This window comes from Coregonus lavaretus, assembly GCF_964263955.1.
Source record: "Coregonus lavaretus genome assembly, contig: HAP1_SCAFFOLD_75, whole genome shotgun sequence".
Taxonomy (NCBI): Eukaryota; Metazoa; Chordata; class Actinopteri; order Salmoniformes; family Salmonidae; genus Coregonus; species Coregonus lavaretus.
In genome coordinates this window covers 25,702-53,695 of record NW_028165182.1, presented here as the reverse complement: position 1 = coordinate 53,695, position 27,994 = coordinate 25,702, and the positions used below count along the sequence as shown (strand labels likewise).

Below are 27,994 nucleotides of genomic sequence, written 5' to 3'. Positions count from 1 at the left end.
TTTCTGCGTTTTTACACTTTTCATGGAAATTCTGGATATCGAGACCATGCGCATTCAAACGGGACCTGTTCTGAAAATTGTTTGTTCTTCGTTTCCATGACTGTTTTAGTTGGAATATAAATGTTTCACCGTGCACTGCTTGTTTTGGGGTAAAGATGACCGGTGTCTTTTGTGCTTTTGCTGGAGGCATGTTGGTGTTTCTTTTGCTGTGCATCGTGGAGTTGCATACGGGCTGCGATGCCGTGCTCGCCGCGGGTCTCACCACTTTCAGGGCTTTCGCTCCACCTGCAAAAGAGGGTGTTGTGCAGAACGTCGATCGGATTTACCATGGGGGTGGGAAGGTTGGTTACCTGCTCTACATGGATGGGAGAAGGTTTCAGTTAGATATGGAGAGGGATGAGTCCATTTTGTCACATCACTTCAGTCCGAAATATGTGATGAACCTGATGGGGGCGGGAGAAGGCGCCGCGCCTTTGAACCGGGAGTGTGTTTACCGGGGAACCGTGGACTCCAACCCCGAGTCCCTGGCGGTTTTCAGCCTCTGTGGTGGGGGTCTAGAGGGCTTTTTCGCGTTGAAACACGCGCGCTACACAATCACACCCCTCATCCGAACCAAGGGACACGATAACGACGAGCGTTCGCTGCAGGACAAGGCTGCGGAGAGCGCCCTCCACTACTTCACGCGGGAGCGCTTCAGCTTCGAAGCCATGCCTGTGAGCGAGAGCTGTGGGACCAAGGGAGGGCGCGGGCGCATGGATGCATCGAGGAAACACCATCGTAAGGGCCGAGGGAAAGGGAAACGCGACCGGCACGATGTCACCCTGGACGGGGGCAAGGAGCGCAGAAGATGGTGGACACAGTTCTCCAAACGTGCCTCTCCACCCTCACTGGGAAGTCGGCGCAAGAGGTCGGTTTCGCGCGCCAGGCACGTGGAGCTCCTGCTGGTTGCAGACGAGTCCATGTCCAAGAAGTATGGCAAGGACCTGCACCACTACCTGCTCACGCTGGCCTCCATCGCTTCCAAGTTGTACAGCCATGCCAGCATCGAGAACCCCATCCGTCTGTCCGTTGTGAAGGTGGCCATCGTCACGGAGAAGGAGAAGGGGCTGGAGGTGTCCAAGAACGCAGCCGCCACACTCAAGAGCTTCTGCAAGTGGCAGAACCAGCAGAACCCACTGGACGACGACAACCAGCACCACCACGACGCCGCCATCCTCTTCACCAGGCAGGTAAATAAATAAAGAAACCCATAGAGTCCGACTCGCACTCCCCCCCATCACCTGGCCAACACACACATACCACTGCGCGCCAGGGCCATTCCCTTCCCACTCACCGGACTAGAGCGCATTTTACACTCAGGTGTTACGCCAAGCATGACGCCAGTGTTTGTTGTTATTATGGTACTGCATGCGTTTCTGTACTCGTACCTGTTATTCAGGAGAGTCATTTGGAACCAAAATATGTTTATTACATTGTTGTTATCAAGCGGAAATCTGCTTCGGTTTAGTGTTACCAAATTGAGGGCGTGTGCCTCTCTCTCTCTATTTCTCTCTCTGTATCTTGCACACCCTCCCTCCTCTCTGTGGGCTCTCGCGCGTGTCTTATAAAAGAGCGTTTCCTCCGCTTGTGTTTTTCTGGGCAGCCTCCTCTGTCTCAGACTCTCCCAGTCCCCTGACAACCAATGTCTCGAGCCCTTGTGATCTCTCGCACCAGCTGCGCACGCACATTCTTCCAGGGTTGAAGGGATGTAGTTTAAATCAGCTGCTGGTTAGAGTTCAGAATGTTTCTCTTAACCAGAAACCGCAGCGACTTCAGCCCTATGTATTTCTTCCTTCATTTTTTCCTTCAATTTTTTCCCCCCTACATTTTTTCTCTGAGCAGAGCTGGGGCTGTCAAAAAAGCAACCACATCTACCCCTCTGAAAACCAATAGCCTACATTGACCAAGACCACACTCGTTTATACAAGATCTCATGGTTTTACCAATTTAACTTCAGATTCTGACCTATATCCAAGCTTCTCCAAACATCAAATTTCGAAGTTGCTCCAAATGTCAAATTTCGAATTGTTTTTGGCACCCTGAGTTGACTCCTCCTGCTCAGCATCTTTCCATTTCTGCAAACATTACATTTCGAAGTTAATGGTTTTGGATAGGGTTAAAACATTAGGCCTTCATTCCAAATTGTTAAATTAAGGGTTAAAATTAGTGTCTACCACAGAGATTGAACATATGACCAATGGATCCAAATCATGGGATTATGATGGTAATAGCGCTCACTGTTGCCCCTAGTGGCCAGTTGTGAAGGCATTTCGGAAGTCCTCAGGACATGGACATACCTCCAATTTCGAAGTCAATCTTGAGCACACACACACATATATCTAAAAACAACTAAGCTCTGTGCATTTTTCACCCCTCTGGTGTGGTTTCTTGGTCCGTCGGCTGTGGTTGAGGTGTCAGGTGTCTTTCTTGCCTCAGGATTGTGGTGCGTGTAATGAAATAATGCAAGGTCTTGTGCTAGAAACGGGTGCCAAAACCAGGGAATACCGAGGTAACTTATGTTGGCACCGGTGCCCGGGTGGATCCTGTTGCCAGCGCCACGTGAGCATACCTGGGCTTGGCAGGTTGGCAGAGCACGGTGTGCCAACTATTACCACCACCACCTGCATGGTCATGGACCTCCCACCCACTTGGCAGTGCATCCCCTCTGTGTCACCTGCGGGGGTTAGGGTGGCATGGTTGGCACAGTGGTTGGCACAACGGGCACGGAGATACCTGGCGCTGGCACTACCCAGGGGCAAGTGTCAGGTCATAACAACAGTAACAACTCCATAGCATAACAACATAATAACACCTGTAAGGTGTTTGGAGTGGGTCATGACTTATCAAAAGGTCAAAGGTCAGTGAACCCCCTCAGCCAATAGGATTTGAACTCTGATTCCGTGATTGGCTGTAGTGTTAGATCACTGTATCTTTAAAACACAACCCTTCCATTCAGTTGTCTTTCATTGCTGTAGCTTGTTATCAAAGAAGTCCGTGTCGTAGTTTGGGTGAGTCACGCTCATTCAATGGAAGTCAAATCCATAATCAGACTGCATTCTCACAGTCAGAGACGAGACCCATCCATTCTTTAGCGATGTAGAGGGGGGGAGTTTATTGGAACATGGGGTTATTCATGCATGGGTCCAATTACTCCAGTCCCAACACCCCCCGTGTCCTGAGTGAGCTGACCCGTGTGCCATTGTCACCGGGCTCTTTGCATGCCGCACCAGGACAGAACAAGAGACACATTGAGGGGACTCTGTGTGTGTATGCATTTATATGTGTGTGCATTTGTGTGTGCGTGGGTGCGTGCATGCGCGTGTGTGTGTATGTGCGTGCCTGTGTGTGATTATTAGGTGTTACGTCACAGTGTGACCGGACGCATGACTGCTCTTGCCAGAGTCCAGGACAGTACACAAAGCCTCACTGTGAGGAGAAGAGCTCTCTACTGACAGAACATAGAGCAGGGATCATCGACTAGATTTAGCAGCAGGCCAATTTTTTTCTTGAGCGGATGGTCAGGGGGCTGGGACATAATTGTAAATAATTTGTCAACTGCAAATTGACCGCAAGAAGCCCAAACAGATACAACATTTGACTTAAACATAATCATTTCAAACCTTGCTTACATTTGTATACGATCACATACAGTTGAAGTCGGAAGTTTACATACACTTAGGTTGGAGTCATTAAAACTTGTTTTTCAACCACTCCACAAATTTCTTGTTAACATACTATAGTTTTGGCAAGTCGGTTAGGACATCTACTTTGTGCATGACACAAGTAATTCTTCCAACAATTGTTTACAGACAGATTATTTCACTTATAATTCACTATATCACAATTCCAGTGGGTCAGACGTTTAAATACACTAAATTGACTGTGCTTTTAAACAGCTTGGAAAACTGAAGAAAATGATGTCATGGCTTTAGAAGCTTCTGATAGGCTAATTGACATAATTTGAGTCAACTGGAGGTGTACCTGTGGATGTATTTCAAGGCCTACCTTCAAACTCAGTGCCTCTTTGCTTGACATTATGGGAAAATCAAAAGCAATCAGCCAAGACCTCCACAAGTCTGGTTCATCCTTGGGAGCAATTTCCAAACGCCTGAAGGTACCACCTTCATCTGTACAAACAATAGTATGCAAGTATAAACACCATGGGACCACGCAGCCGTCATACTGCTCAGGAAGGAGACGCGTTCTGTCTCCTAGAGATGAACGTACATTGGTGCGAAAAGTGCAAATCAATCCCAGAACAACAGCAAAGGACCTTGTGAAGATGCTGGAGGAAACAGGTACAAAGTATCTATATCCACAGTAAAACGAGTCCTATATAGACATAACCTGAAAGGCCGCTCAGCAAGAAAGAAGCCACTGTTCCAAAACTGCCATAAAAAAGCCAGAGTACGGTTTGCAACTGCACATGGGGACAAAGATCATACTTTTTGGAGAAATGTCCTCTGGTCTGATGAAACAAAAATAGAACCGTTGTGCCATAATGACCATCGTTATGTTTGGAGGAAAAAGGGGGTTGCTTGCAAGCCGATGAATACCATCCCAACCGTGAAGCACGGGGGTGGCAGCATCATGCTGTGGAGGTGCTTTGCTGCAGGAGGGACTGGTGAACTTCACAAAATAGATGGCATCATGAGGAAGGAAAATTATGTGGATATATTGAAGCAACATGTCAAGACATCAGTCAGGAAGTTAAAGCTTGGTCGCAAATGGGTCTTCCAAATGGACAATGACCCCAAGCATACTTCCAGTTGTGGCAAAATGGCTTAAGGACAACAAAGTCAAGGTATTGGAGTGGCCATCACAAAGCCCTGACTTCAATCCTATAGAAAGTTTGTGGGCAGAACTGAAAAAGTGTGTGCGAGCAAGGAGGCCTACAAACCTGACTCAGTTACACCAGCTCTGTCAGGAGGAATGGGCCAAAATTCACCCAACTTATTGTGGGAAGCTTGTGGAAGGCTACCCAAAACGTTTGACCCAAGTTAAACAATTTAAAGGCAATGCTACCAAGTACTAATTGAGTGTATGTAAACTTCTGACCCACTGGGAATGTGATTAAATAAATTAAAGCTGAAATAAATCATTCTCTCTACTATTATTCTGACATTTCACATTCTTAAAATAAAGTGGTGATCCTAACTGACCTAAAACAGGGAATTTTTACTAGGATTAAATGTCAGGAATTGTGAAAAACTGAGTTTAAAGGTATTTGGCTAAGGTGTATGTAAACTTCCGACTTCAACTTTATATCTCTCTATTATGCGTGATAATAATATTTCCTAAATTAAAATCACTTGGAGTTGATTTGCTGGTGTTTTTACAGTTCATGTCCAACAATAACAAAAGTAATACAAAAAAACCGTTAGTTTTTTATTCAGAAAACTTGGGGGGCCTGTCACGCCTTGACCTATAGAACTCTAGTTAGTTTGGTCAGGGCGTGCATGTTTAGTATCTATGTTATGTTTTCTATGTGTAGAATCTAGGTATTGGTTTTCTATGTTTGGCCGGGTGTGATTCCCAATCAGAGACAGCTGTCGCTCGTTGTCTCTGATTGGGGATCATACTTAGGTAGCTCAGTTGCCTACTGTGTTTGTGGGCTCTTGTTCCGTGTATAGGCTTGTATTGTGTTTAGCCTGAGGACTTCACGTTACGTTGTTTTGTTGTTTTTGTTCGTGTGTTTATTTTATAAAATAAACATGTATGCATTTCACGCTGCGCCTTGGTCTGACCCGTCCTTCAACGTCCGTGACAGGGCCAAATAAAATTGGCCTGCGGGCCGCCAGTTACGGAACCCTGACATAGAGAGAGATAGAAAGAGCCCAGAAATAATCAACTTGAAATAGCCAAGAAAACATAACTAATTACATGAATATGCAGCATGGAAATATTCAACATAAATATTACATCCTAGAGATGATCATGTTTATTGTAGACTCTTACTTTGATTGTTCCCTCAGGCACTAGGACATACATGTTTAAGGTTTCCTTATTGCCAGAGAGAGAGGGAGAGAAAGAAAGATAGAGGGGGCTAGAGTGATATAGAGAGGAGAGAGGTAGAGAGGACACCGAGAAAGAGAGAGGGAGCGAGAGTGTGTGTGGACTCTGAGAAAGAGATAGGTAGAGAGAGATGGACAGAGGGAGAACTCTGAGAACGAGAGAGTGTGTATGCAGAGAGCCAAGAAAGCATAGAAATGCTAGGCTACATCTCCTTTTTGTTGAAGGTTACGTATTTGTTGAAGATTAAGGGCACATATTCGCGAAACGTCCCAAAGTAGCACTACTGATCTAGGATCAGATCCGCCCTCTTATTCTTTATGTGAATAATGAGAAGTTCAATTATTGTTGTCTCTATGTTAAAGCACAGTACCCTGCAAATGTCCTTGATAGTTTCAACAGACAGACATGTCACCCCAGTGGTGCGCAGCCCAGTGGCTTGCTCAAACCAATAACACCTAGGTCATTATCACTTTATACACAAAACACACATGACAATCACCTTATGCAGGTGCCGGGTCTGAAAAGTTCATTCATGATCTGTGATGCAGAGTAGCCTATCTCACGCTGTTACTAGGTGGCAATGGCACGTAACAAGATGTTCCTGACCAATCACGTGGACCGAGCGATGGGTCGAAAGTTGAATGGCAGAGTTTATATAAGCATGAAATATAGGACCTGTGAAATACCCCAGTCTGTTATAACAAACAGAGGAGCTATAGGCCTACCTATGGGAGGAGAGGATCGGGAAACTCAGACACCTTAAACACATGCGCGCATGTTCGCACACATGCATACACACACACACACACACTTTAAGCAGACACACAATGTACACACAGTACACACACACAATGTAAAAGCACACACACACACACACTGAATGCAGAAACACTGTAAGCAGACACGCACACACACATACTGTAAACACACACTCTCACACATACACACTCACAACAAACATGAGCGAAGAGGAGAAGAGACAGGAGAGCACATAGGACATGCTCTGTTCAAATCGAATAATACACATGCGTACATACTAAATTCTCCACAGCAAATATGATAGAGTGTGTGCATGTGCACTGGAGTTGGAATGATAGAGTATGGATATATGGATGTTTTGGAAGGGGGTCTGTCTGTTGCTATCTGATTTGTTCAGTAGACAAAACAATGCCATGAACTTAAATGACCAGCTAGCAGTTAAGGTCTGGGACGGTATCCTACCTCTGGAATGACAATCACAGTCTCTCTGATAGGCTGATATGGTTGTATATGAAGGATACTATCATGTTATTGTAAAGGTAACCGCTTAAATGTGTGTCATAGGTCACTGGGCCAGGAGTTTTGTCGGGACCATCGGGGCCTGACTAGCCTAGTACCATTGCCATTTAATAGGCTAATGTCACTCTCACCGATGATTGGCAGGCCATTCATTTCACGGATAATTGACTCTTACATTGTTGACCCTGATATCTGAGTGACAAGTTGTTGTGGTTAGTCTCTCTGGACTCTCTCCATGATACAGTATTAGCAGTGTTTGTGCGTGCATGCACACTAACGCTACAAACTGACAGTGTGTGTGTCTGTGATTGACACTCTCCTTTACTCAGAGTGGCAGTGTGTTTTTCGAACGCAGCTAGGGTGTGTTCCCCTGGTTGACCCGAGACTCACACACATGCGCGCAGGTGCATGTCACACACACACAAACACACCCTTACTCACTTTCTCACACAGACACACGCAGTCTTCTTATATGATCATCTACTGACCTAAATACCTTACCACCAGTGCTGAGGTTATTTTGCTCATTATTTCCAGAACTGCCCAATCCCTCCATTCTTTCCTCCTCTCTTTTCATTTCCTCCATCCTCCCATCCCTTTCCCCAGGTGTCTGATTCCATAACTTTATTTATCTTGCTCTCTCTTTCTCGCCCTCCCTCTTTCTTTCTCTCGCTCACGCTCTCATATGTCTGTGAAAGCCCCTTAGGAGAAAAGGGAAAATACCAAGCTGAGAACACACTGGAGAGCGGGAGGGAGAGGAGAAAAAAGAGAGACAGAGGGAACATGAGAGAGACAGGGACAGAGTGAAAGTGAGAGAGACAGAGGGAACATGAGAGAGACAGGGACAGAGTGAAAGGGGGAATGGGAGGCAGAGAGAGTTTGGGACAACAAGTTAAAGTGAACAAAAGATAGTGAAAGTGAGAGAGAAAGAGAGACAATGTCCCTCCTGATTGGCTAGTGAAATTAACTCTTTCTACAATGTCCCTCCCGAATGGCTAGTGAGATTAACTCTTTCTACAACAGCGTCCTCGGGACCTCGGGACCCCAAGGGGTGCACATTTTGGTTTTTGCCCTAACTCTACACAGCTGATAAAAATTATCAAAGCTTGATGCTTAGTTGATTATTTGAATCAGCTGTGTAGTGGAGGTCAAAACCCAAAACGTGCACCCTTTGGGGTCCCGAGGACCGAGTTTGGGAAACCCTGTTCTACAAAATCCCTCCCAATTGGCTAGGGAGATTAACTCTTTCTACAATGTCCCTCACGATTGGCTAGTGAGATGAACTCTTTCTACAATGTCCCTCTCGATTGGCTATTTCATCTGATAGTGACAACGAGGAGTTCAAAACACAACTCTCCATCTACACACACATCAGGGGGCAAAATCTTAACGATAACTAACACAATGCATTTAGTGGAATGCAATCGGACTGGACTGTATTTGATTTTGTTTTTATGTCTCCTTCAGTAAGTAGGGGACTTTCTCTTTTAAGAGTTTCTGTCTAAAGCAAGTGTGTCCGAAATGGCACCCTATTCCCTACATAGTGCATTACTTTTGACCAGAGCCCTAAGTAGTTCACCATATAGGGAATAGGCACTAATGGCACTAATGGCCCTATGGACCCTGGTCAAAAGTAGTGCACTATGTAGGGAATAGGGTGCCATTTCGGACGCGGTCAGAGTTTGTGTCTAGAGTAAGTGTATGAGGCGTTCCCCCCTGTTGGTCATGTGTTGGAGAGCCCAGAACAGAACACAGACGGGTTTGTTCCTAAAGTGTTCCATCCGAAACGAGTAAATACACACCCCAGAGAGTCTCTCACACACGGCACAGCGGACCTGTCAACATCACTTAACAAGGGATTCATCCTGTCCCCAGGGTGTGTGTGGGAGGGGGGCCTGGGGTGGTGGGTGGGGAGGAGAGGAGTGTGTGTGTGTGTTTGCCCTCGCGCACGCCCCTTATCTCATTCATACATGACACGTGTCCTTTTACATTAAACAATGTACACACTGTATGTATACTGTGAGAGTGTGTGTGTTTGTGTGTGTGCACGCTTGCATGCCTGTGTGTGTCTGTGTGTGCATGCATACTTGTGTGTCTGCATGTGTGTGTCCACTTGCGTGCATGTGTGTGTGTGTTTCTGAGAACGAGAGAGTCGATGGCATAGGGACACAGTGTTTGAGTGACTGATTGATTCCTCTACACAGCAGAGTAGCTTCAATCCCTCTGGGCATCATCTGTATAGATCTGTGTGGGAGCTGGAACACTGGTCAATACACAGTACCTTATATGAGAGAGAGAGAGAGAGAGAGAGAGAGAGAGAGAGAGAGAGAGAGAGAGAGAGAGAGAGAGAGAGAGAGAGAGAGAGAGAGAGAGAGAGAGAGAGAGAGAGAGAGAGAGAGAGAGAGAGAGAGAGAGAGAGAGAGAGAGAGAGAGAGAGAGAGAGAGAGAGAGAGAGAGAGAGAGAGAGAGAGAGAGAGAGAGAGAGAGAGAGAGAGAGAGAGAGAGAGAGAGAGAGAGAGAGAGAGAGGTGAAGAAATAGAGTGAACTCAAAGCATCAACAATTTTGGGTCAAATAAGGTATATTGACATCTGATCTTCTCTCATTTGTCATTTGTAAGCTATCCAGCTTGTCCTTGCATTGTCTGTGTTTTGGTGTGTGTGAGTCCTACAGTATATGTGTGTGTTCTACCTATACACTAACTTATTTCACCCTTTACACTAACTTATTTCACTAACTCATTTCACCCTTTCCACCAACCCATTTGCTTGTGCCCCCTGTATAGGACCTGTGTGGGCACCACTCGTGTGACACACTGGGCATGGCCGACGTTGGCACCATCTGCTCACCAGAGAGGAGCTGTGCCGTCATAGAGGACGACGGACTCCATGCCGCCTTCACAGTGGCACACGAGATAGGTGGGCACCGTTCACACACCTGCATACACACATACACACCTGCCATTTTTTAGTGTACGCAAGCACATGCAAACACATCCAAACTTTATTGCTATCACTGTCACCAGGGGTCTCTTCATAGTCCCCAAGTCCAGAGCAGACTCTGGAAAACGCACAGTACTACATAGAGCCATGACTACATGGAACTATATTCCACATCAAGTAACTCAAGCGAGCAGTAAAATCTGATTTAAGAAAACAGATACAACTACAGTTTATGGAACGAAGCGGACTGTGAAGAGACACAAACACAGGCACACACACACGCATACGCACACACGCTAACACATGTACATTGTAATGTTGTAATATTGTTGTATTGTGGTATTATACATTTTGTATTGTAGATTTGTAATGATAGAGTAGTGGTGTAATAAAGTGTTGTATGTTGTACTGTTTTATTTATTTTTTGTGATGTAGTTGCCTTAATCTTGTTTGGACTCCAGGAAGAGTAGCTGCTGCCTTGGCAGCAGCTAATGGGTATCCTTAATAAATACAAATACAGATACACACTCTCACGAATACAATGCTCATTGTGTAAACAAACACCCCCCCAAAATGATTTGTCTTTCTGTCTGCCTGCCTGTCCATCTCTCTGTCTGTGAACCAAAGGTCACTTGCTGGGCCTGTCCCACGACGACTCCAAGTTCTGCGAAGAGCGTTTCGGTGCCAGCGCGGACAAGCGTCTCATGTCGTCCATCCTGACCTCCATCGACGCCTCCAAACCCTGGAGCCGCTGCACCTCAGCTACCATCACTGACTTCTTTGACGATGGCAACGGTAAGACATGGAGAGGGGGATGAGAGGAGGAGAGCGGGGAAGAATGGCAGGATAGGATAGAGGGGGATGAGAAGAGGAGAGCGGGGAGGAGAGGAGAGAATGAAATCCAGAAGTATTTTGGCACTCCAGGCCTAGAGTTGACTAGCCCTGAACTAATGGTTAGGGAGGTAACCAAGTCTTAATTGTAAAAGTGAGGAGAATACCTCAATGACTTACTTGGTTAAACATTGAGGGTTGGGCTCACCTACTGTACAGAGTTCATGTGCTGTTGTCTTTGCCAAATTGAATCCAATGTCCCTTCACACCTATCGAGTGGCGGATTAGAATGATCGGAGGTTTGATAAACCAGACAGACAAACAGCCTTTGGCATTGGACACCATGTACACAAAAAAGCAATGCACTGATCTGTCCATCCTCTCATTTTTCTATCCTTTCCACTTTCCACTTACCCCTAAACCTTTCTCCTCATTCCATCCTCTCCCCCTCTTCTCCTTTTTCCTCCTCCCCTCTCCCCCTCTACAGCCGAGTGTCTCCTGGACACTCCTCGCCAGCCCATGCTCGGCTCAGAGGAGCTGCCCGGCCAGAGCTACGACGCTGTGCGCCAGTGCCGCCTGGCGTTTGGGCCTGAGTACACAGTCTGCCCGGGCATGGACGTGTGCGCCCGCCTGTGGTGCGCAGTGATACGCCAGGGCCAGATGGTGTGCCTGACCAAGAAGCTGCCCGCCGTGGAGGGCACGCCGTGTGGCAAGGGCCGCATCTGCCTCCAGGGCAAGTGCGTGGACAAGACCCGGAAGAGACACTACTCGGTAAGGACAGGGCGGAGGGTGAGAGGAAGGGAGGGGAGGGAGGGAATGGGAGGCAACAACGCAATAGGATGACAGCATAGACAGAGTGGAAGAGCAGAGTACTACTTTATTATTATTTATTATTCTCTAGAGAGGGAAGGAGGGAAGGAGGAAAGGAGGGGATGGGAAGGAGAGGGAGAGTGTTGAGAGAGGGAATGGGAGGGAAACACCGGATAGGTGCAGTGAAATGTGTTGTTTTACAGGATCAGCCATAGTAGTACGGCGCCCTTAGAGCAAATTAGGGTTAAGTGCCTTGCTCAAGGGCACATCGACAGATGTTCACCTTGTCGGCTCGGGTATTCAAACCAGCGACATTTAGGTTACTCACCCAACACTCTAACGGCTAGGCTACCTGCTGACCAATAGGGTGACAACATAGACAAGTCACTCAATTTATACTACTTGGTGAGAGGAATGAAGGTGTGAGAGAGGGAGGTGTGTAGGGAGAGTGGAGGTAAAGGGGGTTGGGTGTATGGTGGAGTACGGTGAGAGTGCCAACAACAGCAATGAGAGACACTATAACACAAGGAGAGAAGGAATGAGGGAGGGAGTATAGAGAGAGGGAGAGAGAGAATGGGAGGCAGGGATGGAGTTAGGTGAAAGTGTGAATAAGAGCCACAGGAGATATACACTGAGTGTACAAAACATTAAGGACACCTGCTCTTTCAATGACGTAGACTGACCAGGTGAATCCAGGTGAAAGCTATGATCCCTTATTGATGTCACTTGTTAAATCCACTTTAATCATTGTAGATGAAGGGGAGGAGACATGTTAAAGAATGATATTTTAAGCCTTGAATTGAGACATGGATTGTGTACATGTGTCATTCAGAGGGTGAATGGGCAAGACAAAATATTTAAGTGCCTTTGAATGGGATTTGGTAGTAGGGGCCAGGCTTAGGGCTGTGGCGGTCATGACATTTTGTCAGCCGATGAATGTCAAGCAAATAACTGCCGGTCTCACGTAATTGACCTTCCAAGCATAGCCTACAAGCCACTGATGCAGACCTTTGGAACATCTACATTTAAAAAAGTCTAATAAATCCATGTAATATACAGTGGGGGAAAAAAGTATTTAGTCAGCCACCAATTGTGCAAGTTCTCCCACTTAAAAAGATGAGAGAGGCCTGTAATTTTCATCATAGGTACACGTCAACTATGACAGACGAATTGAGGGAAAAAAATCCAGAAAATCACATTGTAGGATGAATTTATTTGCAAATTATGGTGGAAAATAAGTATTTGGTCACCTACAAACAAGCAAGATTTCTGGCTCTCACAGACCTGTAACTTCTTCTTTAAGAGGCTCCTCTGTCCTCCACTCGTTACCTGTATTAATGGCACCTGTTTGAACTTGTTATCAGTATAAAAGACACCTGTCCACAACCTCAAACAGTCACACTCCAAACTCCACTATGGCCAAGACCAAAGAGCTGTCAAAGGACACCAGAAACAAAATTGTAGACCTGCACCAGGCTGGGAAGACTGAATCTGCAATAGGTAAGCAGCTTGGTTTGAAGAAATCAACTGTGGGAGCAATTATTAGGAAATGGAAGACATACAAGACCACTGATAATCTCCCTCGATCTGGGGCTCCACGCAAGATCTCACCCCGTGGGGTCAAAATGATCACAAGAACGGTGAGCAAAAATCCCAGAACCACACGGGGGGACCTAGTGAATGACCTGCAGAGAGCTGGGACCAAAGTAACAAAGCCTACCATCAGTAACACACTACGCCGCCAGGGACTCAAATCCTGCAGTGCCAGACGTGTCCCCCTGCTTAAGCCAGTACATGTCCAGGCCTGTCTGAAGTTTGCTAGAGTGCATTTGGATGATCCAGAAGAGGATTGGGAGAATGTCATATGGTCAGATGAAACCAAAATAGAACTTTTTGGTAAAAACTCAACTCGTCGTGTTTGGAGGACAAAGAATGCTGAGTTGCATCCAAAGAACACCATACCTACTGTGAAGCATGGGGGTGGAAACATCATGCTTTGGGGCTGTTTTTCTGCAAAGGGACCAGGACGACTGATCCGTGTAAAGGAAAGAATGAATGGGGCCATGTATCGTGAGATTTTGAGTGAAAACCTCCTTCCATCAGCAAGGGCATTGAAGATGAAACGTGGCTGGGTCTTTCAGCATAACAATGATCCCAAACACACCGCCCGGGCAACGAAGGAGTGGCTTCGTAAGAAGCATTTCAAGGTCCTGGAGTGGCCTAGCCAGTCTCCAGATCTCAACCCCATAGAAAATCTTTGGAGGGAGTTGAAAGTCCGTGTTGCCCAGCGACAGCCCCAAAACATCACTGCTCTCGAGGAGATCTGCATGGAGGAATGGGCCAAAATACCAGCAACAGTGTGTGAAAACCTTGTGAAGACTTACAGAAAACGTTTGACCTGTGTCATTGCCAACAAAGGGTATATAACAAAGTATTGAGAAACTTTTGTTATTGACCAAATACTTATTTTCCACCATCATTTGCAAATAAATTCATTAAAAATCCTACAATGTGATTTCCTGGATTTTTTTTTCTCATTTTGTCTGTCATAGTTGACGTGTACCTATGATGAAAATTACAGGCCTCTCTCATCTTTTTAAGTGGGAGAACTTGCACAATTGGTGGCTGACTAAATACTTTTTTTCCCCACTGTAGGTGACACCATCACAATAAATCTGTTATTTCTTTTAGACAGGTCTAAAGAAACATGATATGAAGAAAAGGTAGTCTACTTCAGAAGAACAGAATAGCATACTCTGAGTTGTCCTTAAGTTAGGCCCTGATCTGGCTATGCCATATGGCTGCGGGCTACACTAGTTCAATTAGCAGACAAGATTTGCTTGTGGCATTATTATATATAATTTTATAGTATGAAGAATACAATTTAACATAGCTGAATAAAATAGAAAGGATATTTTCTCCAAACGATTTGAGGGAGTACGCACATGCGACTATTCTGAATTGAGAGGCTAACAAAGAAACAGATACTCCTAAATGCTTCATTTAGAGTTATTTATGTAACTTTAGTTGTGATACAAATGTTGGGCTATATGTTTAGATTTTTAATACATTCTAAGGCTTCATGATGTGACTCTAATGATGATTTGAAAAAAGTTGCATGAAAGGCATGAGCTCTGCTTTGTTTTTTGGGCAGGCTGTACACACTTCATCATTCACAATTTGACAAGCACTTGATAGTGCCCCGAATTTCCCTTTGTGTGGCCGTAATACCCGTAATAAGACGCTTTTCCCGTGGTTCATTTTCATGCCAGCCAGGTAGGCTATACTCCTGTTGTAAAGAGAAGCAATGTGCTTGATATTAGGAAAGTTGAGAAATTAATATAGTAGGCCCAGCCCATAGAAAGTTGATGGGATCCTCCTCTTTTTAATAGAGGCCATCACTCTGTGATGCCTATAGAAATGTTGCGCAGCATGAGCTCATAGCCTCTCATTAAGTGTTTGATTCGATTTTCGATGACATTTGCATTGATGTCAGAATGATTAGAGAGACAATAGAGTGCTGAGTACCAGGCAGTTAGCAAGTTTGGTAGGCTACTAATGACCATCAGCAACATCAGAGCTTGGAGAAGCATAATTACTGTGACTAAACGGTCACGTAGAACTTGACTGCCGTCATGACTCGTGACCGCCAGTGTGGCGGTAATATTGTCACCGCAACAGCCCTAGGTGCAACTCAATATTAGAAAGGTGTTCTTAATGTTTTGTACACTCAGTGTAGCGGTAGAGGGAGGGTAGGAGAGAGTTGGAAAGAATTAGAACGTTTCCGTAACTTTTACTGCACATTGTAATTCATTTGGCCTTTACTGTCACAGACTCTCAATTAATCTAATTCAGTTGAATTTGATTTGGAACAAGATTACTAGAGGAGTGACTGGGTGTATTTTTGGCAGGTCGGAGAAGGGGGAAAGAATGTTGCTTTTGTAGGTGGGATTACTGTGTCTCCCTCCTCTCAGACTGTTCTCTTAGCAGGCTGTTTCTGTTGAGTCTTTTCAACTTCTGAGTCTCTGAGTTTTCAGTCACTCTTATGACAAGCAGCACAAAACTCACTATACTTTAATGGTCACCACCATTTTGGTTGTCTTTGTTTTGAAACATTATGTTCAAACATTTTTTGTTCTATTAGAGTTACATTGTAAGAGTATCGCTTAATTATAAATTATTAAAAGGGACATCCGACCAGAATCACTGTCAACAGAATATACATAGGCCTACTGTATATGCTTTGTTCGTTCATATTTTGACTTGTGGCTATTGACACTAATGATTTGTCAGGCTATAGTCACCTAACTAGAATATAGTTCTAGACCAACTAGACGTCTATATTCAGTGTTGGGGAGTAGTGAACTACATGTAGTGGAACTAGTAATGTAACTACATTTTCCAGTAGCTTGGTGGTAGTTGAACTAAATTAAAAATCTTGGTAGTGTTTTGAGTAGTTAATTACTTTATTTTGCCATGTAGTGGTGTAGCTAACTACTGGAACTACAGACTACTTTTTTAGCAAAAATATTATAAAACATTTGTTGTTGGCAAGACTTTCCTTTCTTTTTCAACAGCAGACCTGTCTAATTCTCACTTGAAACATCGTTTTTGTGTTTAATAGGCTAAATTACACATTCTGTTAACTTCTGACTCCAGAGTGATCTGTTCTTGCAATTTGTAGTCTATGACATTTCAGATTTAGTAACTTTAGTTAAGTAAACTATATTTTTCTTAAGGGTAGATTTAGTGTAGCTTAACTTCTTCCAGTGTGCAGTAATTGGTAGCTTGGTAAACTACACTGCCAGTCAAAAGTTTGGACACACCTACTCATTCAAGGGTTTTTCTTTATTTTTACTATTTTTTACATTGTAGAGTAATAGTGAAGACATCAAAACTATGAAATAACACATATGGAATCATGTAGTAACCAAAAAAGTGTTAAACAAATCAAAATATATTTTATATTTGAGATTCTTCAAATATCCACCCTTTGCCTTGATGACAGCTTTGCACACTCTTGGCATTAGTGTCTTCACTATTATTATTATTATTCTGCAATGTAGAAAATAGTAAAAAATAAAGAAAAACCCTTGAATGAGTAGGTGTGTCCAAACTTTTGACTGGTACTGTATATCTTCAGAGTAGCTTCCCCAACACTGTCTATATTGTAGATCCAGACCAACTTACTAGACATCTAACTAGAATATGCAGTAGATCTATCTAGACCAACAATCTATTTCAAAGTAATCACAAACAAAATGTTCAATGAAAATACACATGTTTATTTTGGATGGGAAGAGGGGGGAGAGGTGAGGGGATGGGAGGATAGGTGAGGAGAGCTTAGGAGAAGACAGGAGGTTTCACACCTGCTGCAGGGGGATCCCCCTAGGGGGCCTAAGGGTGAAGAGGAGGGGGTACAATGACCCATTGAGAGCTGCAACAAAATGAAAACAGGACAAAGGGAGGTTAATTCTAGGGTCAAAGGTGATTATGTGTTGGGTTAGGGCTATAAAATGTTCTACTCCTGACCTTATTGCTACGTAGCAACTGTCCCTGTATGATTTAATCTCTCTTTCATTCTCGACCATTCTACTCACCAGCCTCTGTCTCCTTCACCAACGCCTCTTGCTCCTCCTTCCTCTTCTCCAACTCCTCCCTCATCCACTCCTTGTCTGCGATGTCCTTCTCTCTCTTCTCTATCGCTCCATTCTTTATGTCCAGGAGTTTGGCTTGATTTGCCAAAGCATCCTCTCTCTCTCCATCCAAACTCAGTTTCTTTCCACCTCCTCTGTCTCCTTCCTCAGCCTCTCCTTCTCCAACTTCCTTATCTTTCCCTCTGTCAACTCTTTCTCTTTCGCCAGCTGCGCTCTCACCCTCTCCACCTCCTCTCCCTTCACCACCACCTCCTCCGCCTTCACCTTCACCTCCTCTGCCCAGGTCTGAACATTCTCCTTCTCCCCCCTGACAGCCAGCCACTCTTCCATCAGCCACTCGCTTTTCAGAACGATCTGCCCCCTCTCTCTTCTCAGAATCTTCTCTTCTCTCCCCGCAGTCTTCTCCCTCTTCTCCACCTCCCTCCTTGCCACCTCCACCTTCTTTCTCTCGACTGCCACCTCCTTCCTTTCCTCAGTCACCTCCTTCCTTTCCTCGGTCACCTCCTTCCTCTCCTCCTCCACCTCCCTCCTTTCCACCATTACCTGCTCCTCCCTATTCTCCACCTGCACCTCCCTCTTTCCAGCACCTCCTCCCTCCTGTTAAACTCCTCCTCCATCCTCATCAACTCCTCCTCCTTCTTCTGGTTAGACTCAGCCCTTTTGATTATCCTCCTCCATGGCTTTGATCTGAAGGACAGTCGGTAAGAATGATACTCCGTAAGTCAGTAAGAGAGTACATGTTCATTTTACAGCCTATTTCAGCCCAACAGTCAGTCGCTGGTCGTGATGACCTACTCAGACCTGGGTTCAAAGACTATTTGACATCTTTCAAATACATTGAGCGTTCCTCTATACTGCTTGGAGTGCCAATCGAGCACAGATAAAGTATTTGAACCCAGGTCTGAACCCACTTCAACTAACAACCCATAGAATAGGAATAAATAGAACCCATAGAATAAACCAAAAGAATGAATCATCAGGTGTAGTGTGATAGAATATAGAATTTGAATGAATTATTGTAATTATATAGGTCGTTAGTTGTAGTGGGATAGAATTTGAATGAAAAGAACCCATAGAATGAATCATTCTAATTCTATGTAACAACTAGACCTGAGTTTAATTGAATCTGTGCTTGATTGAGCTTGCCTGGTGCATTGAAAACAATGGAATACTCCCAAAAGTGTGAACCCTGCCCATCCGGCACATCAGACAGGCTTAAGCAAATGCTCAAAGTATTATAATTTTTTTATACGATTTCAAATACTAGGCCTATTTGAACCCAGGTCTACTAACAAGGGCGGCAGGTAGCTTAGTGGGTAAGAGCGTTGTGCCAGTAACCGAAAGGTCGCTGGTTCTAATCCCCGAGCTGACTAGGTGAAAAATCTGTCGATGTGCCCTTAAGCAAGGCACTTAACCCTAATTGCTCCTGTAAGTCGCTCTGGATAAGAGCGTCTGCTAAATGACTAAAATGTAAATGTAAATGTAACAACATTATACCTTTCCATGATGGGGAACTTGTTACCATTAGTCTAATAATATCATGGATTAGTTTTTACTAACAGTTTATAAACAGTAAAATAAACAAAGTACATAAAATACATAAAGTAAAATACAGAAACTTGACACTCACTTTAGAGACTGTCGGCCTCCGTGACCTCCCCTTCATCATCAAGACCAAAAACAATACAAAGTACTATACAAACAATATATATACAAAAAAGCAAGAAAAGTCAAAGTAACAAATAAAACAAATAAGATGAAGGAATATATAATGTACAAAAAATGGAGTACAGTCAAATAGAAATAAGAGTAGGCTAAATAGTAGGTTGAATATTTCGCAGGTGTTCGCAGCTAGTAGCAGATATTGTTGGTAGCAGTCCAAAGATAAATGGAATCTGATTTGTGCCTGGATGGCGTGACATTGGAATGTTTACACCATCCGTTGCCATGGTAAATGGTCATGTCATAGAGGTAAATCATGATAGATGTATCTCTGTGATGTCATCACAGTTCTGGAATTGCAAATATCAACATTCTAGATGATGTAATAATGATATCAACATCTGTGGTCTCTACAATGATAGTAGGCCTAGTAATTAATAAGAAATAATAATACAAATGTAAAATTAAAAACACAGAACAACCAAACAAATCAAATCAAATTTTATTTGCCACATGCGCCGAATACAACAGGTGTAGACCTTACAGTGAAATGCTTACTTACAAGCCCTTAACCAACAATGCAGTTTTAAGAAAAAAGTAAAAAAAGAGATAAGTAAAAAATAAAAATAATTAAATAAATAATTAAAGAGCAGCAGTAAAATATAATAACAGTAGGGAGGCAGGGGGTACCGGTACAGAGTCAATGCTAGGCAAATCCCCGTCTTACCTTAGCTCACTGGTCACCATAGCAACACCCACCCATAGTATGCGCTCCAGCAGGTATATCTCACTGGTCATCCCCAAAGCCAACACCTCCTTTGGCCGCCATTCCTTCCAGTTCTCTGCTGCCAATGACTGGAACGAACTGCCATGATGGGTAGCCATGATTAGCTGTTCAGGAGTCTTATGGCTTGGGGGTAGAAGCTGTTAAGAAGCCTTTTGGACCTAGACTTGGCGCTCCGGTACCGCTTGCCGTGCGCTAGCAGAGAGAACAGTCTATGACTAGGGTGGCTGGAGTCTTTGACAATTTTTAGGGCCTTCCTCTGACACCGCCTGGTATAGAGGTCCTGGATGGCAGGAAGCTTGGCCCCAGTGAGGTAATGGGCCGTACGCACTACCCTCTGTAGTGCCTTGCGGTCGGAGGCCGAGCAGTTGCCATACCAGGCGGTGATGCAACCAGCCAGGATGCTCTCGATGGATCAGCTGTAGAACTTTTTGAGGATCTGAGGACCCATGCCAAATCTTTTCAGTCTCCTGAGGGGGAATAGGCTTTGTCGTGTTTGGACCATGATAGTTTGTTGGTGATGTGGACACCAAGGAACTTGAAGCTCTCAGCCTGTTCCACTACAGCCCCGTTGATGAGAATGGGGGCATGCTCAGTCCTCTTTTTTTTCCTGTAGTCCACAATCATCTCCTTTGTCTTGATCACGTTGAGGGAGAGGTTGTTGTCCTGGCACCACATGGCCAGGTCTCTGACCTCCTCCCTATAGGCTGTCTCATCGTTGTCGGTGATCAGGCCTACCACTGTTGTGTCGTCGGAAAACTTAATGATGGTGTTGGAGTTGTGCCTGGCCATGCAGTCATGGGTGAACAGGGAGTACAGGAGGGGACTGAGCACGCACCCCTGAGGAGCCCCCGTGTTGAGGATCAGCGTGGCAGATGTGTTGTTACCTACCCTTACCACCTGGGGGTGGCCCGTCAGGAAGTCCAGGATCCAGTTGCAGAGGGAGGTGTTTAGTCCCAGGGTCCTTAGCTTAGTGATGAGCTTTGAGGGCACTATGGTGTTGGAACGCTGAGCTGTAGTGACTGAATAGCATTCTCACGTAGGTGTTCCTCTTGTCCGGGTGGGAAAGGGCAGTGTGGAGTGCAGTAGAGATTGCATCATCTGTGGATCTGTTGGTGCGGTATGCAAATTTGAGTGGGTGTAGGGTTTCTGGGATAATGGTGTTGATATGAGCCAGCCTTTCAAAGACCAGCCTTTCAAAGACAAAACAAAGACGAATAGAGACAATACGTAAAGAATCAAGATAGTTCAGATCAACTTTCCCTTCCCCAATCTTAACCTTAACCATTAGTTGGGAAAATGCTAAACTGACCCAAGATCAGCGTCTAGGGGCAACTTCACCCTATACCCTTAAGATGTTGTAGGCTAGCATGTGAGCTAATATAGCACATTGCTACAGACTCTGACTTTGCCTTGATGTACTGGGTCGCCTTTGAACATTACTTTAATTTCTATCATCATGCCGCCCCACACCCTTCTCAATGTATTCCACTTGCACAGACAATCACGTGCATGCAGACACACAAATGAATCACACACACACAGACACATACACACATTTTACACATGGCTTGGCTGCCGGCCAATCCAACTTTTAACATGCTCACTGTGCAACTTTAAGAGTACTCTCTTATCTCTCTCCTCCCTCTCCTCCTCTGATCTCACTCTCCTATCTCTTCTCACTCTCCTCTCTCTCTCTCTCTCTCTCTCGCTCTCTCTCTCTCGCTCTATCGCTCTCTCTCTCAATCTCTTTCCTATTGCCTCCCTCTCTCCTATCTCATCTTTCTCTTTCATCTTCCCGCTCTCCTCTCTTCATCCTGCTCTCCAAGGCATCTAACCACGGAAGTTGGAGTTCGTGGGGTCCGTGGGGGGCATGTTCGAGGACGTGCGGTGGAGGGGTGCAGTTCGCCCAGCGTCTGTGTAACAACCCGCCGCCCCGAAACAATGGGCGCTACTGCACCGGCAAGAGAGCCATCTACAGGTCCTGCAGTGTCACCCCATGCCCCTCGCACAGTGAGTGTAGTACTGCAGATTGACTGGCTGACGTGTGTGATCACATAGTGAGATAGACACGCATAAGCACACACAAGTATACATTTGCTCAGGCAAATACACAGGCTTACAATAGATCAATGAATGGTAAATATTTAGACTCTCTCTCCCTGTCTCTCTCTCTGTCTCTCTCTCGCTCGCTCTCTCAAACACACACACACACACACACAGTCTGAAATGCTAATGTTCCCACTCTAACCTGTGGTGGAACTGTCCTCCTCTAGGTAAGAGTTTCCGCCAGGAGCAGTGTGAGGTGCGGAATGGCCCCCAGACAGACCCTAAGGGGGTGAAGACCTTTGTGGAGTGGGTACCCAAGTTCGCAGGAGTGCTACCCAAAGATGTGTGCAAGCTGACCTGCCGGGCCAAGGGCACAGGCTACTATGTAGTGTTCTCGCAGAGGGTGAGTGAATAAGAGAAGGGCACTGGGGAGTAAAAGAGTGTGAGTGAGGGTACTTTGGAGTGCTGTCTTCCACTACCATTAGTCCACTACCTTTGTTATCAAGACTTGTAGTGTCCGTTCTGCTAGTATGATGATGATAAAGATGATGGTGATGATACAGTGCCTTCGAAAAGTATTCAGACCCATTGACTTTTTCCACATTTTGTTACGTTATAGCCTTATTCTAAAATGGATTAAATGAAAAACAATCCTCAGCAATCTACACACAATACCCCATAATGACAAAGGGATAACAGGTTTTTAGAAATGTTTGTAAATTTATAAAATATTTAAAACAGAAAAACCTTATTTTAGGAAGCTTGGCCCCAGTGATGTACTGGGCCGTACGCACTACCCTCTGTAGTGCCTTGCGGTCGGAGGCCGAGCAGTTGCCATACCAGGCGGTGATGCAACCAGTCAGAATGCTCTCGATGGTGCAGCTGTAGAATTTTTTGAGGATCTGAGGACCCATGCCAAATATTTTCAGACTCCTGAGGGGGAATAGGCTTTTTCGTGCCCTCTTCACGACTGTCTTGGTGTGTTTGGACCATGATAGTTCGTTGGTGATGTGGACACCAAGGAACTTGAAGCTCTCAACCTGTTCCACTACAGCCCCGTCAATGAGAATGGGGGCGTGCTCAGTCCCCTGAGGGGCCCCTGTGTTGAGGATCAGTGTGGCAGATGTGTTGTTACCTACCCTTACCACCTGGGGGCGGCCCGTCAGGAAGTCCAGGATCCAGTTGCAGAGGGAGGTGTTTAGTCCCAGGATCCTTAGCTCTAAGAGCTTTGCACACCTGAATTGTACAATATTTGCCAATTTTTCTTATTCTTCAAGCTCTGTCAAAACTGTAACTAGGCCACACAGGAACATTCAATGTCGTCTTGGTAAGCAACTCCAGTGTAGATTTGGCCTTGTGTTTTAGGTTATTGTCCTGCTGAATAGTGAATTCGTCTCCCAGTGTCTGTTGGAAAGAAGACTGAACCAGGTTTCCCTCTAGGATTTTGCCTGTGCTTAGCTGTATTCCGTTTCTTTTTATCCTAAAATCTCCCTAGTCCTTGCCGATGACAAGCATACCCATAACATGATGCAGCCACCTCCATGCTTGAAGATATGAAGAGTGGTACTAAGTGATGTGTTGTGTTGGATTTGCCCCATACATAACGCTTTGTATTCAGGACAAAAAGTGTATTTCTTAGCCACATTTTTTGCTGTATTACTTAAGTGCCTTGTTGCAAACAGGATGCATGTTTTGGAATCTTTTTAATTCAGTACAGGCATGGTGAAATCCTTCCTCTCCGGCAACTGAGTTGGGAAGGGCACCTGTATCTTTGTAGTGACTGGGTGTATTGATACACCGTCCAAAGTGTAATTAATAACTTCACCATGCTCAAAAGGCTATTCAGCATCTACTTTATTTTTATTTTTACACATCTACCAATCGGTGCCCTTCTTTGCGAGGCTGGTCTTTGTGGTTGAATCTGTGCTTGAAATTCATTACTCGATTGAGGGACCTTAACAGATAATTGTGTGTGGGGGGTACAGAGATGGGGTAGTCATTCAAAAATCATGTTCACCACTATTATTGAACACAGAATGCAACTTATTATGTGATTTAAGCACATTTTTACTCCTGAACTTATTTAGTCTTGACATAACAAAGGGGTTGAATACTTATTGACTCAAGACATTTCAGCTTTACATTTTTATAAATTTCTAAAGTTTTCTACAAATAAAATTCCACTTTGACATTATGGGGTATTGTGTGTGATCAGGCTGTAACACAACAAAAAATTGAAAAAGTCAAGGGGTGTGAATACTTTCTGAAGGCGCTGTACATGATAATATACCCATGATGACTGTGAGAATACTGATGGTGATGATGATGATGATGGATTTATTTTATATACCACTGTTCATACAGAATCTCAAAGTCGCTTTAAAATATATATTTCAGGGGGCTGGCAGTTAATGGGAGATGGTCTTCCACAGATAGATGATGATGCAGCTCAGTAAAGTGGAGTTGAGTGCAGGTCGCGTCGATGGTTCATAATACAGCCAGGGAGGGAAAAACAACAGTCAGACAGTCAGCTCTTCATCAGGCACCTCTGTCTTTGAAGTTCACAGCTACTCCTCCTTTGTAGGTAGGCTGGAACATCTACCACCGAATGAGTAGCACTCACCTGGGTGATGATTCAGCAGCTGTAAGCTCCTGAGAGACCACAACACCTCGGCAGTAATCAGCTACAGTCTCCTACGAGGCGAGCCTCTATGATGATGATGATGATGATGATGAAGAGTACAATAACAGCAATGATGATAATATCTCCTTATGTCTCCTTCTCCAGGTGGTGGATGGGACAGAATGTCGGCCGTACAGCAGCTCAGTGTGTGTGAAGGGCAAGTGTGTGCGTACCGGCTGTGACGGCATCATTGGCTCCAAGCTGCAGTTTGACAAGTGTGGCATCTGTGGAGGGGACAGCACTGGCTGCATCAGGGTGATAGGCAACTTCACCAAGAAGAGGTAAGGGAACACACAAACACACACACACACTGAAATTGAAAAAAAACATTTGGGGTTTACACGTTTATTTGTCTGATACACAGCACCAAGAAAATAAAAATCTAAACTGAGATTTATATTTTCCACTTCAAAGTAAAAAAACAAATGGCCTTGACTTCATTATAAAAAAATCTAAATATTTGGTTGGAGGCAATGATTCTTGTTTATTGTGTAATTTATCTCACCTGTAGTAAGTTGCAGGTGCATATAGGTAAAAATAGCCATTCAACAAATTTTGAAAAGAAAAAACTAAACATTCTGCTCCGTTGCACTCCATTGTAAAGTGAAAGGGTGCGAGTATACTGTATTTTAACACATCTACATCTTGAGTACATTTGTAGGAATGGTCTATAGATTGTCTTCCGCTCCCTCACCATCTCTCATTCAATACATTGGCAAATTCTTGTTTAAGCTATCCATTTCTCACACTCACTCTGTCACATCCTCCCTTTTCCCTCATCTCTCTATACGTCATGAGCTTGTAATGCTAAATCACACCTTCCATTGGTGAAGATTGACGTACATTATATATACAAAAATATGTGGACACCCCTTCAAATTAGTGGAATCGGCTATTTCAGCCACACCTGTTGTTGACAGGTGTATAAAATCGAGCACACATCCATGCAATCTCCATAGACAAACATTGACAGTAGAATGGCCTTACTGAAGAGCTCAGTGACTTTCAACGTGGCACCGTTCCAACAAGTCAGTTCCCCGGTCAACTGTAAGTGCTGTTATTGTGAAGTGGAAACGTCTAGGAGCAACAACGGCTCAGCCGCGAAGTGGTAGGCCACACAAGCTCCTAGAACGGGACCGCCGAGTGCTGAAGCGCGTAGTGCGCAAAAATTGTCTGTCCTCGGTTGCAACACTCACTACCGAGTTCCAAACTGTCTCTGGAAGCATCGTCAGCACAATAACTGTTCGTCTGGAGCTTCATGAAATGGGTTTCCATTGCCGAGCAGCCCCACACAAGCCTAAGATCACCATGTGCAATGCCAAGCGTTGGCTGGAGTGGTGTAAAGCTCGCCGTCATTGGACTCTGGAGCAGTGGAAACGCGTTCTCTGGAGCGATCACGCTTCACCATCTGGCAGTCCGACAGACAAATCTGGGTTGGGCGGATACCAGGAGAACGCTACCTGCCCCAATGCATAGTGCCAACTGTAAAGTTTGGTGGAGGAATTGACTGGCCTGCACAGAGCCCTGACCTCAACCCTATCTAACACTTTTGGGATGAATTGGAACACTGACTGCGAGCCAGGCCTAATCGCCCAACATCAGTGGCCGACCTCACTAATGCTCTTGTGGCTTAATGGAAGCAAGTCCCCGCAGCAATGTTCCAACATCTAGTGGAAAGCCCTCATAAAAGATTGGAGGCTGTTATAGCAGCAAAGGGGGGACCAACTCCATATTAATGCCCATGATTTTGGAATGAGATGTTCGATGAGCAGGTGTCCACATACTTTTGGTCATGTAGTGTACAACATACTGGGCACATATGGGATCTTGCCACACACACACTCCTCACTCTCCTGTAACCCTCTCTCCCTCCCCCATGCAGTAAGGGCTACACAGACGTCGTGAAGATCCCAGAGGGCTCCACCCACATCAAGGTCCGCCAGCACAAGCCCAAGGACCAGCCCAGGTACACAGCCTACCTGGCCCTGCGTCGTCCTGGTGGCGACTACCTCCTCAATGGCAAGTTCATGATCTCTACCTCAGAGACAGTCATCCCCCTCAACGGCTCGGTGCTCAACTACAGTGGCTGGAGCCAGCAGGACGAGTGGCTACACAGCATGGGCCCAGGGGCCCTCAAAGAGGCCCTTACGGTTCAGATTCTGGCCACGGATGCCAAGAGGCCCCTGGATATCCGCTACAGCTTCTTCATGCCCCGTCGGGTTTTGGCACCACCACCCCCACCTCCCCCGCACACCTCCACAACCACATCTACCACTACTACTACTACAACAACCACCTCTACTAGATCCAGCAGTAGAACCACATTGGCCCCGGCCCTGGCTCGCTCCACAGCCCCGGGGGTGTCGACGGTGGCCCCTGGGCCCCAGTGGGTGATGGGCCCCTGGATGATCTGCTCCAGGACTTGTGACACGGGCTGGCAGAGCCGCACGGTGCAGTGCAAGGACCCGCAGGCCAAGCTGGCCAAGGGGTGCCCTCTGGCCGACCGCCCCTCCGCCTTCAAACAATGCCTAGTGAAAAAGTGTTGAAAGGACCAGAAACGGGTATACATAGACAGAGACACTGGCTATTGACAGTCAACCCCTCCTCTTCCTCACACCCAACCCTACTATGCCAGGCACTGCTTGGCACAGCTACAGACAAACGACGGGCACATGTGGACACTTCCGAATAGTGCAGTCGCCCAATCACCAACCACCCACTTGTCAAATCCCTCCTCTATCTGAAGGTTTCGTTTGTATTCCTCTGTTAATTACACGTTTTGTTTGCTTTTCTGTATGTTGTTGCTACTGTGGGTTTTTCGTGATTGTCCGCTTTGTCTCTTTGTGTTGTGTGACTGCACACCTCCGGACAATGGGCCTCAGGACTAGTCTGTTGCGTGGCACTTTTTCTCCACTTCCTTTTGGGGTCCCCTTTCTCTTCTTGCTCCTCCCACGGCCGAGTCTCCACATACGATTGGTCTATCCAACTTCCTGTTTGGATTGCGGACCAGGAAGTAGGCTGGGGCCACAACCAAGAGCAACCGATCCGTATTGTAACCAGTCCAGAAATGGGGTTGAACCGCACTGCAAACATCCCAGGTCAAAAAATGGACATAAAGTGATGGAATGAGGTCTATCCAACTTCCTGTTTGGATTGGGGACCAGGAAGTAGGCTGGGGGCACAACCAAGAGCAACTGATCCGTACTGTAACCAGTCCAGAAATGGGGTTGAACCGCACTGCAAACA

At 45.4% G+C, this 27,994-nt stretch overlaps 1 protein-coding gene across 1 annotated transcript; it reads left to right on the top strand.

Moving 5' to 3' along the window:
* Positions 1-11: 11 nt before the first annotated feature.
* LOC311116184 (A disintegrin and metalloproteinase with thrombospondin motifs 5-like) lies at positions 12-27,760 on the top strand. The gene is made up of 8 exons (XM_084191305.1): positions 12-1,229; positions 10,116-10,248; positions 10,900-11,067; positions 11,591-11,874; positions 21,846-22,029; positions 22,293-22,468; positions 24,854-25,029; positions 26,631-27,760. The coding sequence occupies exons 1-8, from the start codon at positions 156-158 to the stop codon at positions 27,292-27,294; spliced, it is 2,859 nt and encodes a 952-aa protein (XP_084047431.1). The 5' UTR covers positions 12-155; the 3' UTR covers positions 27,295-27,760.
* The last annotated feature ends 234 nt before the right edge of the window (positions 27,761-27,994 follow it).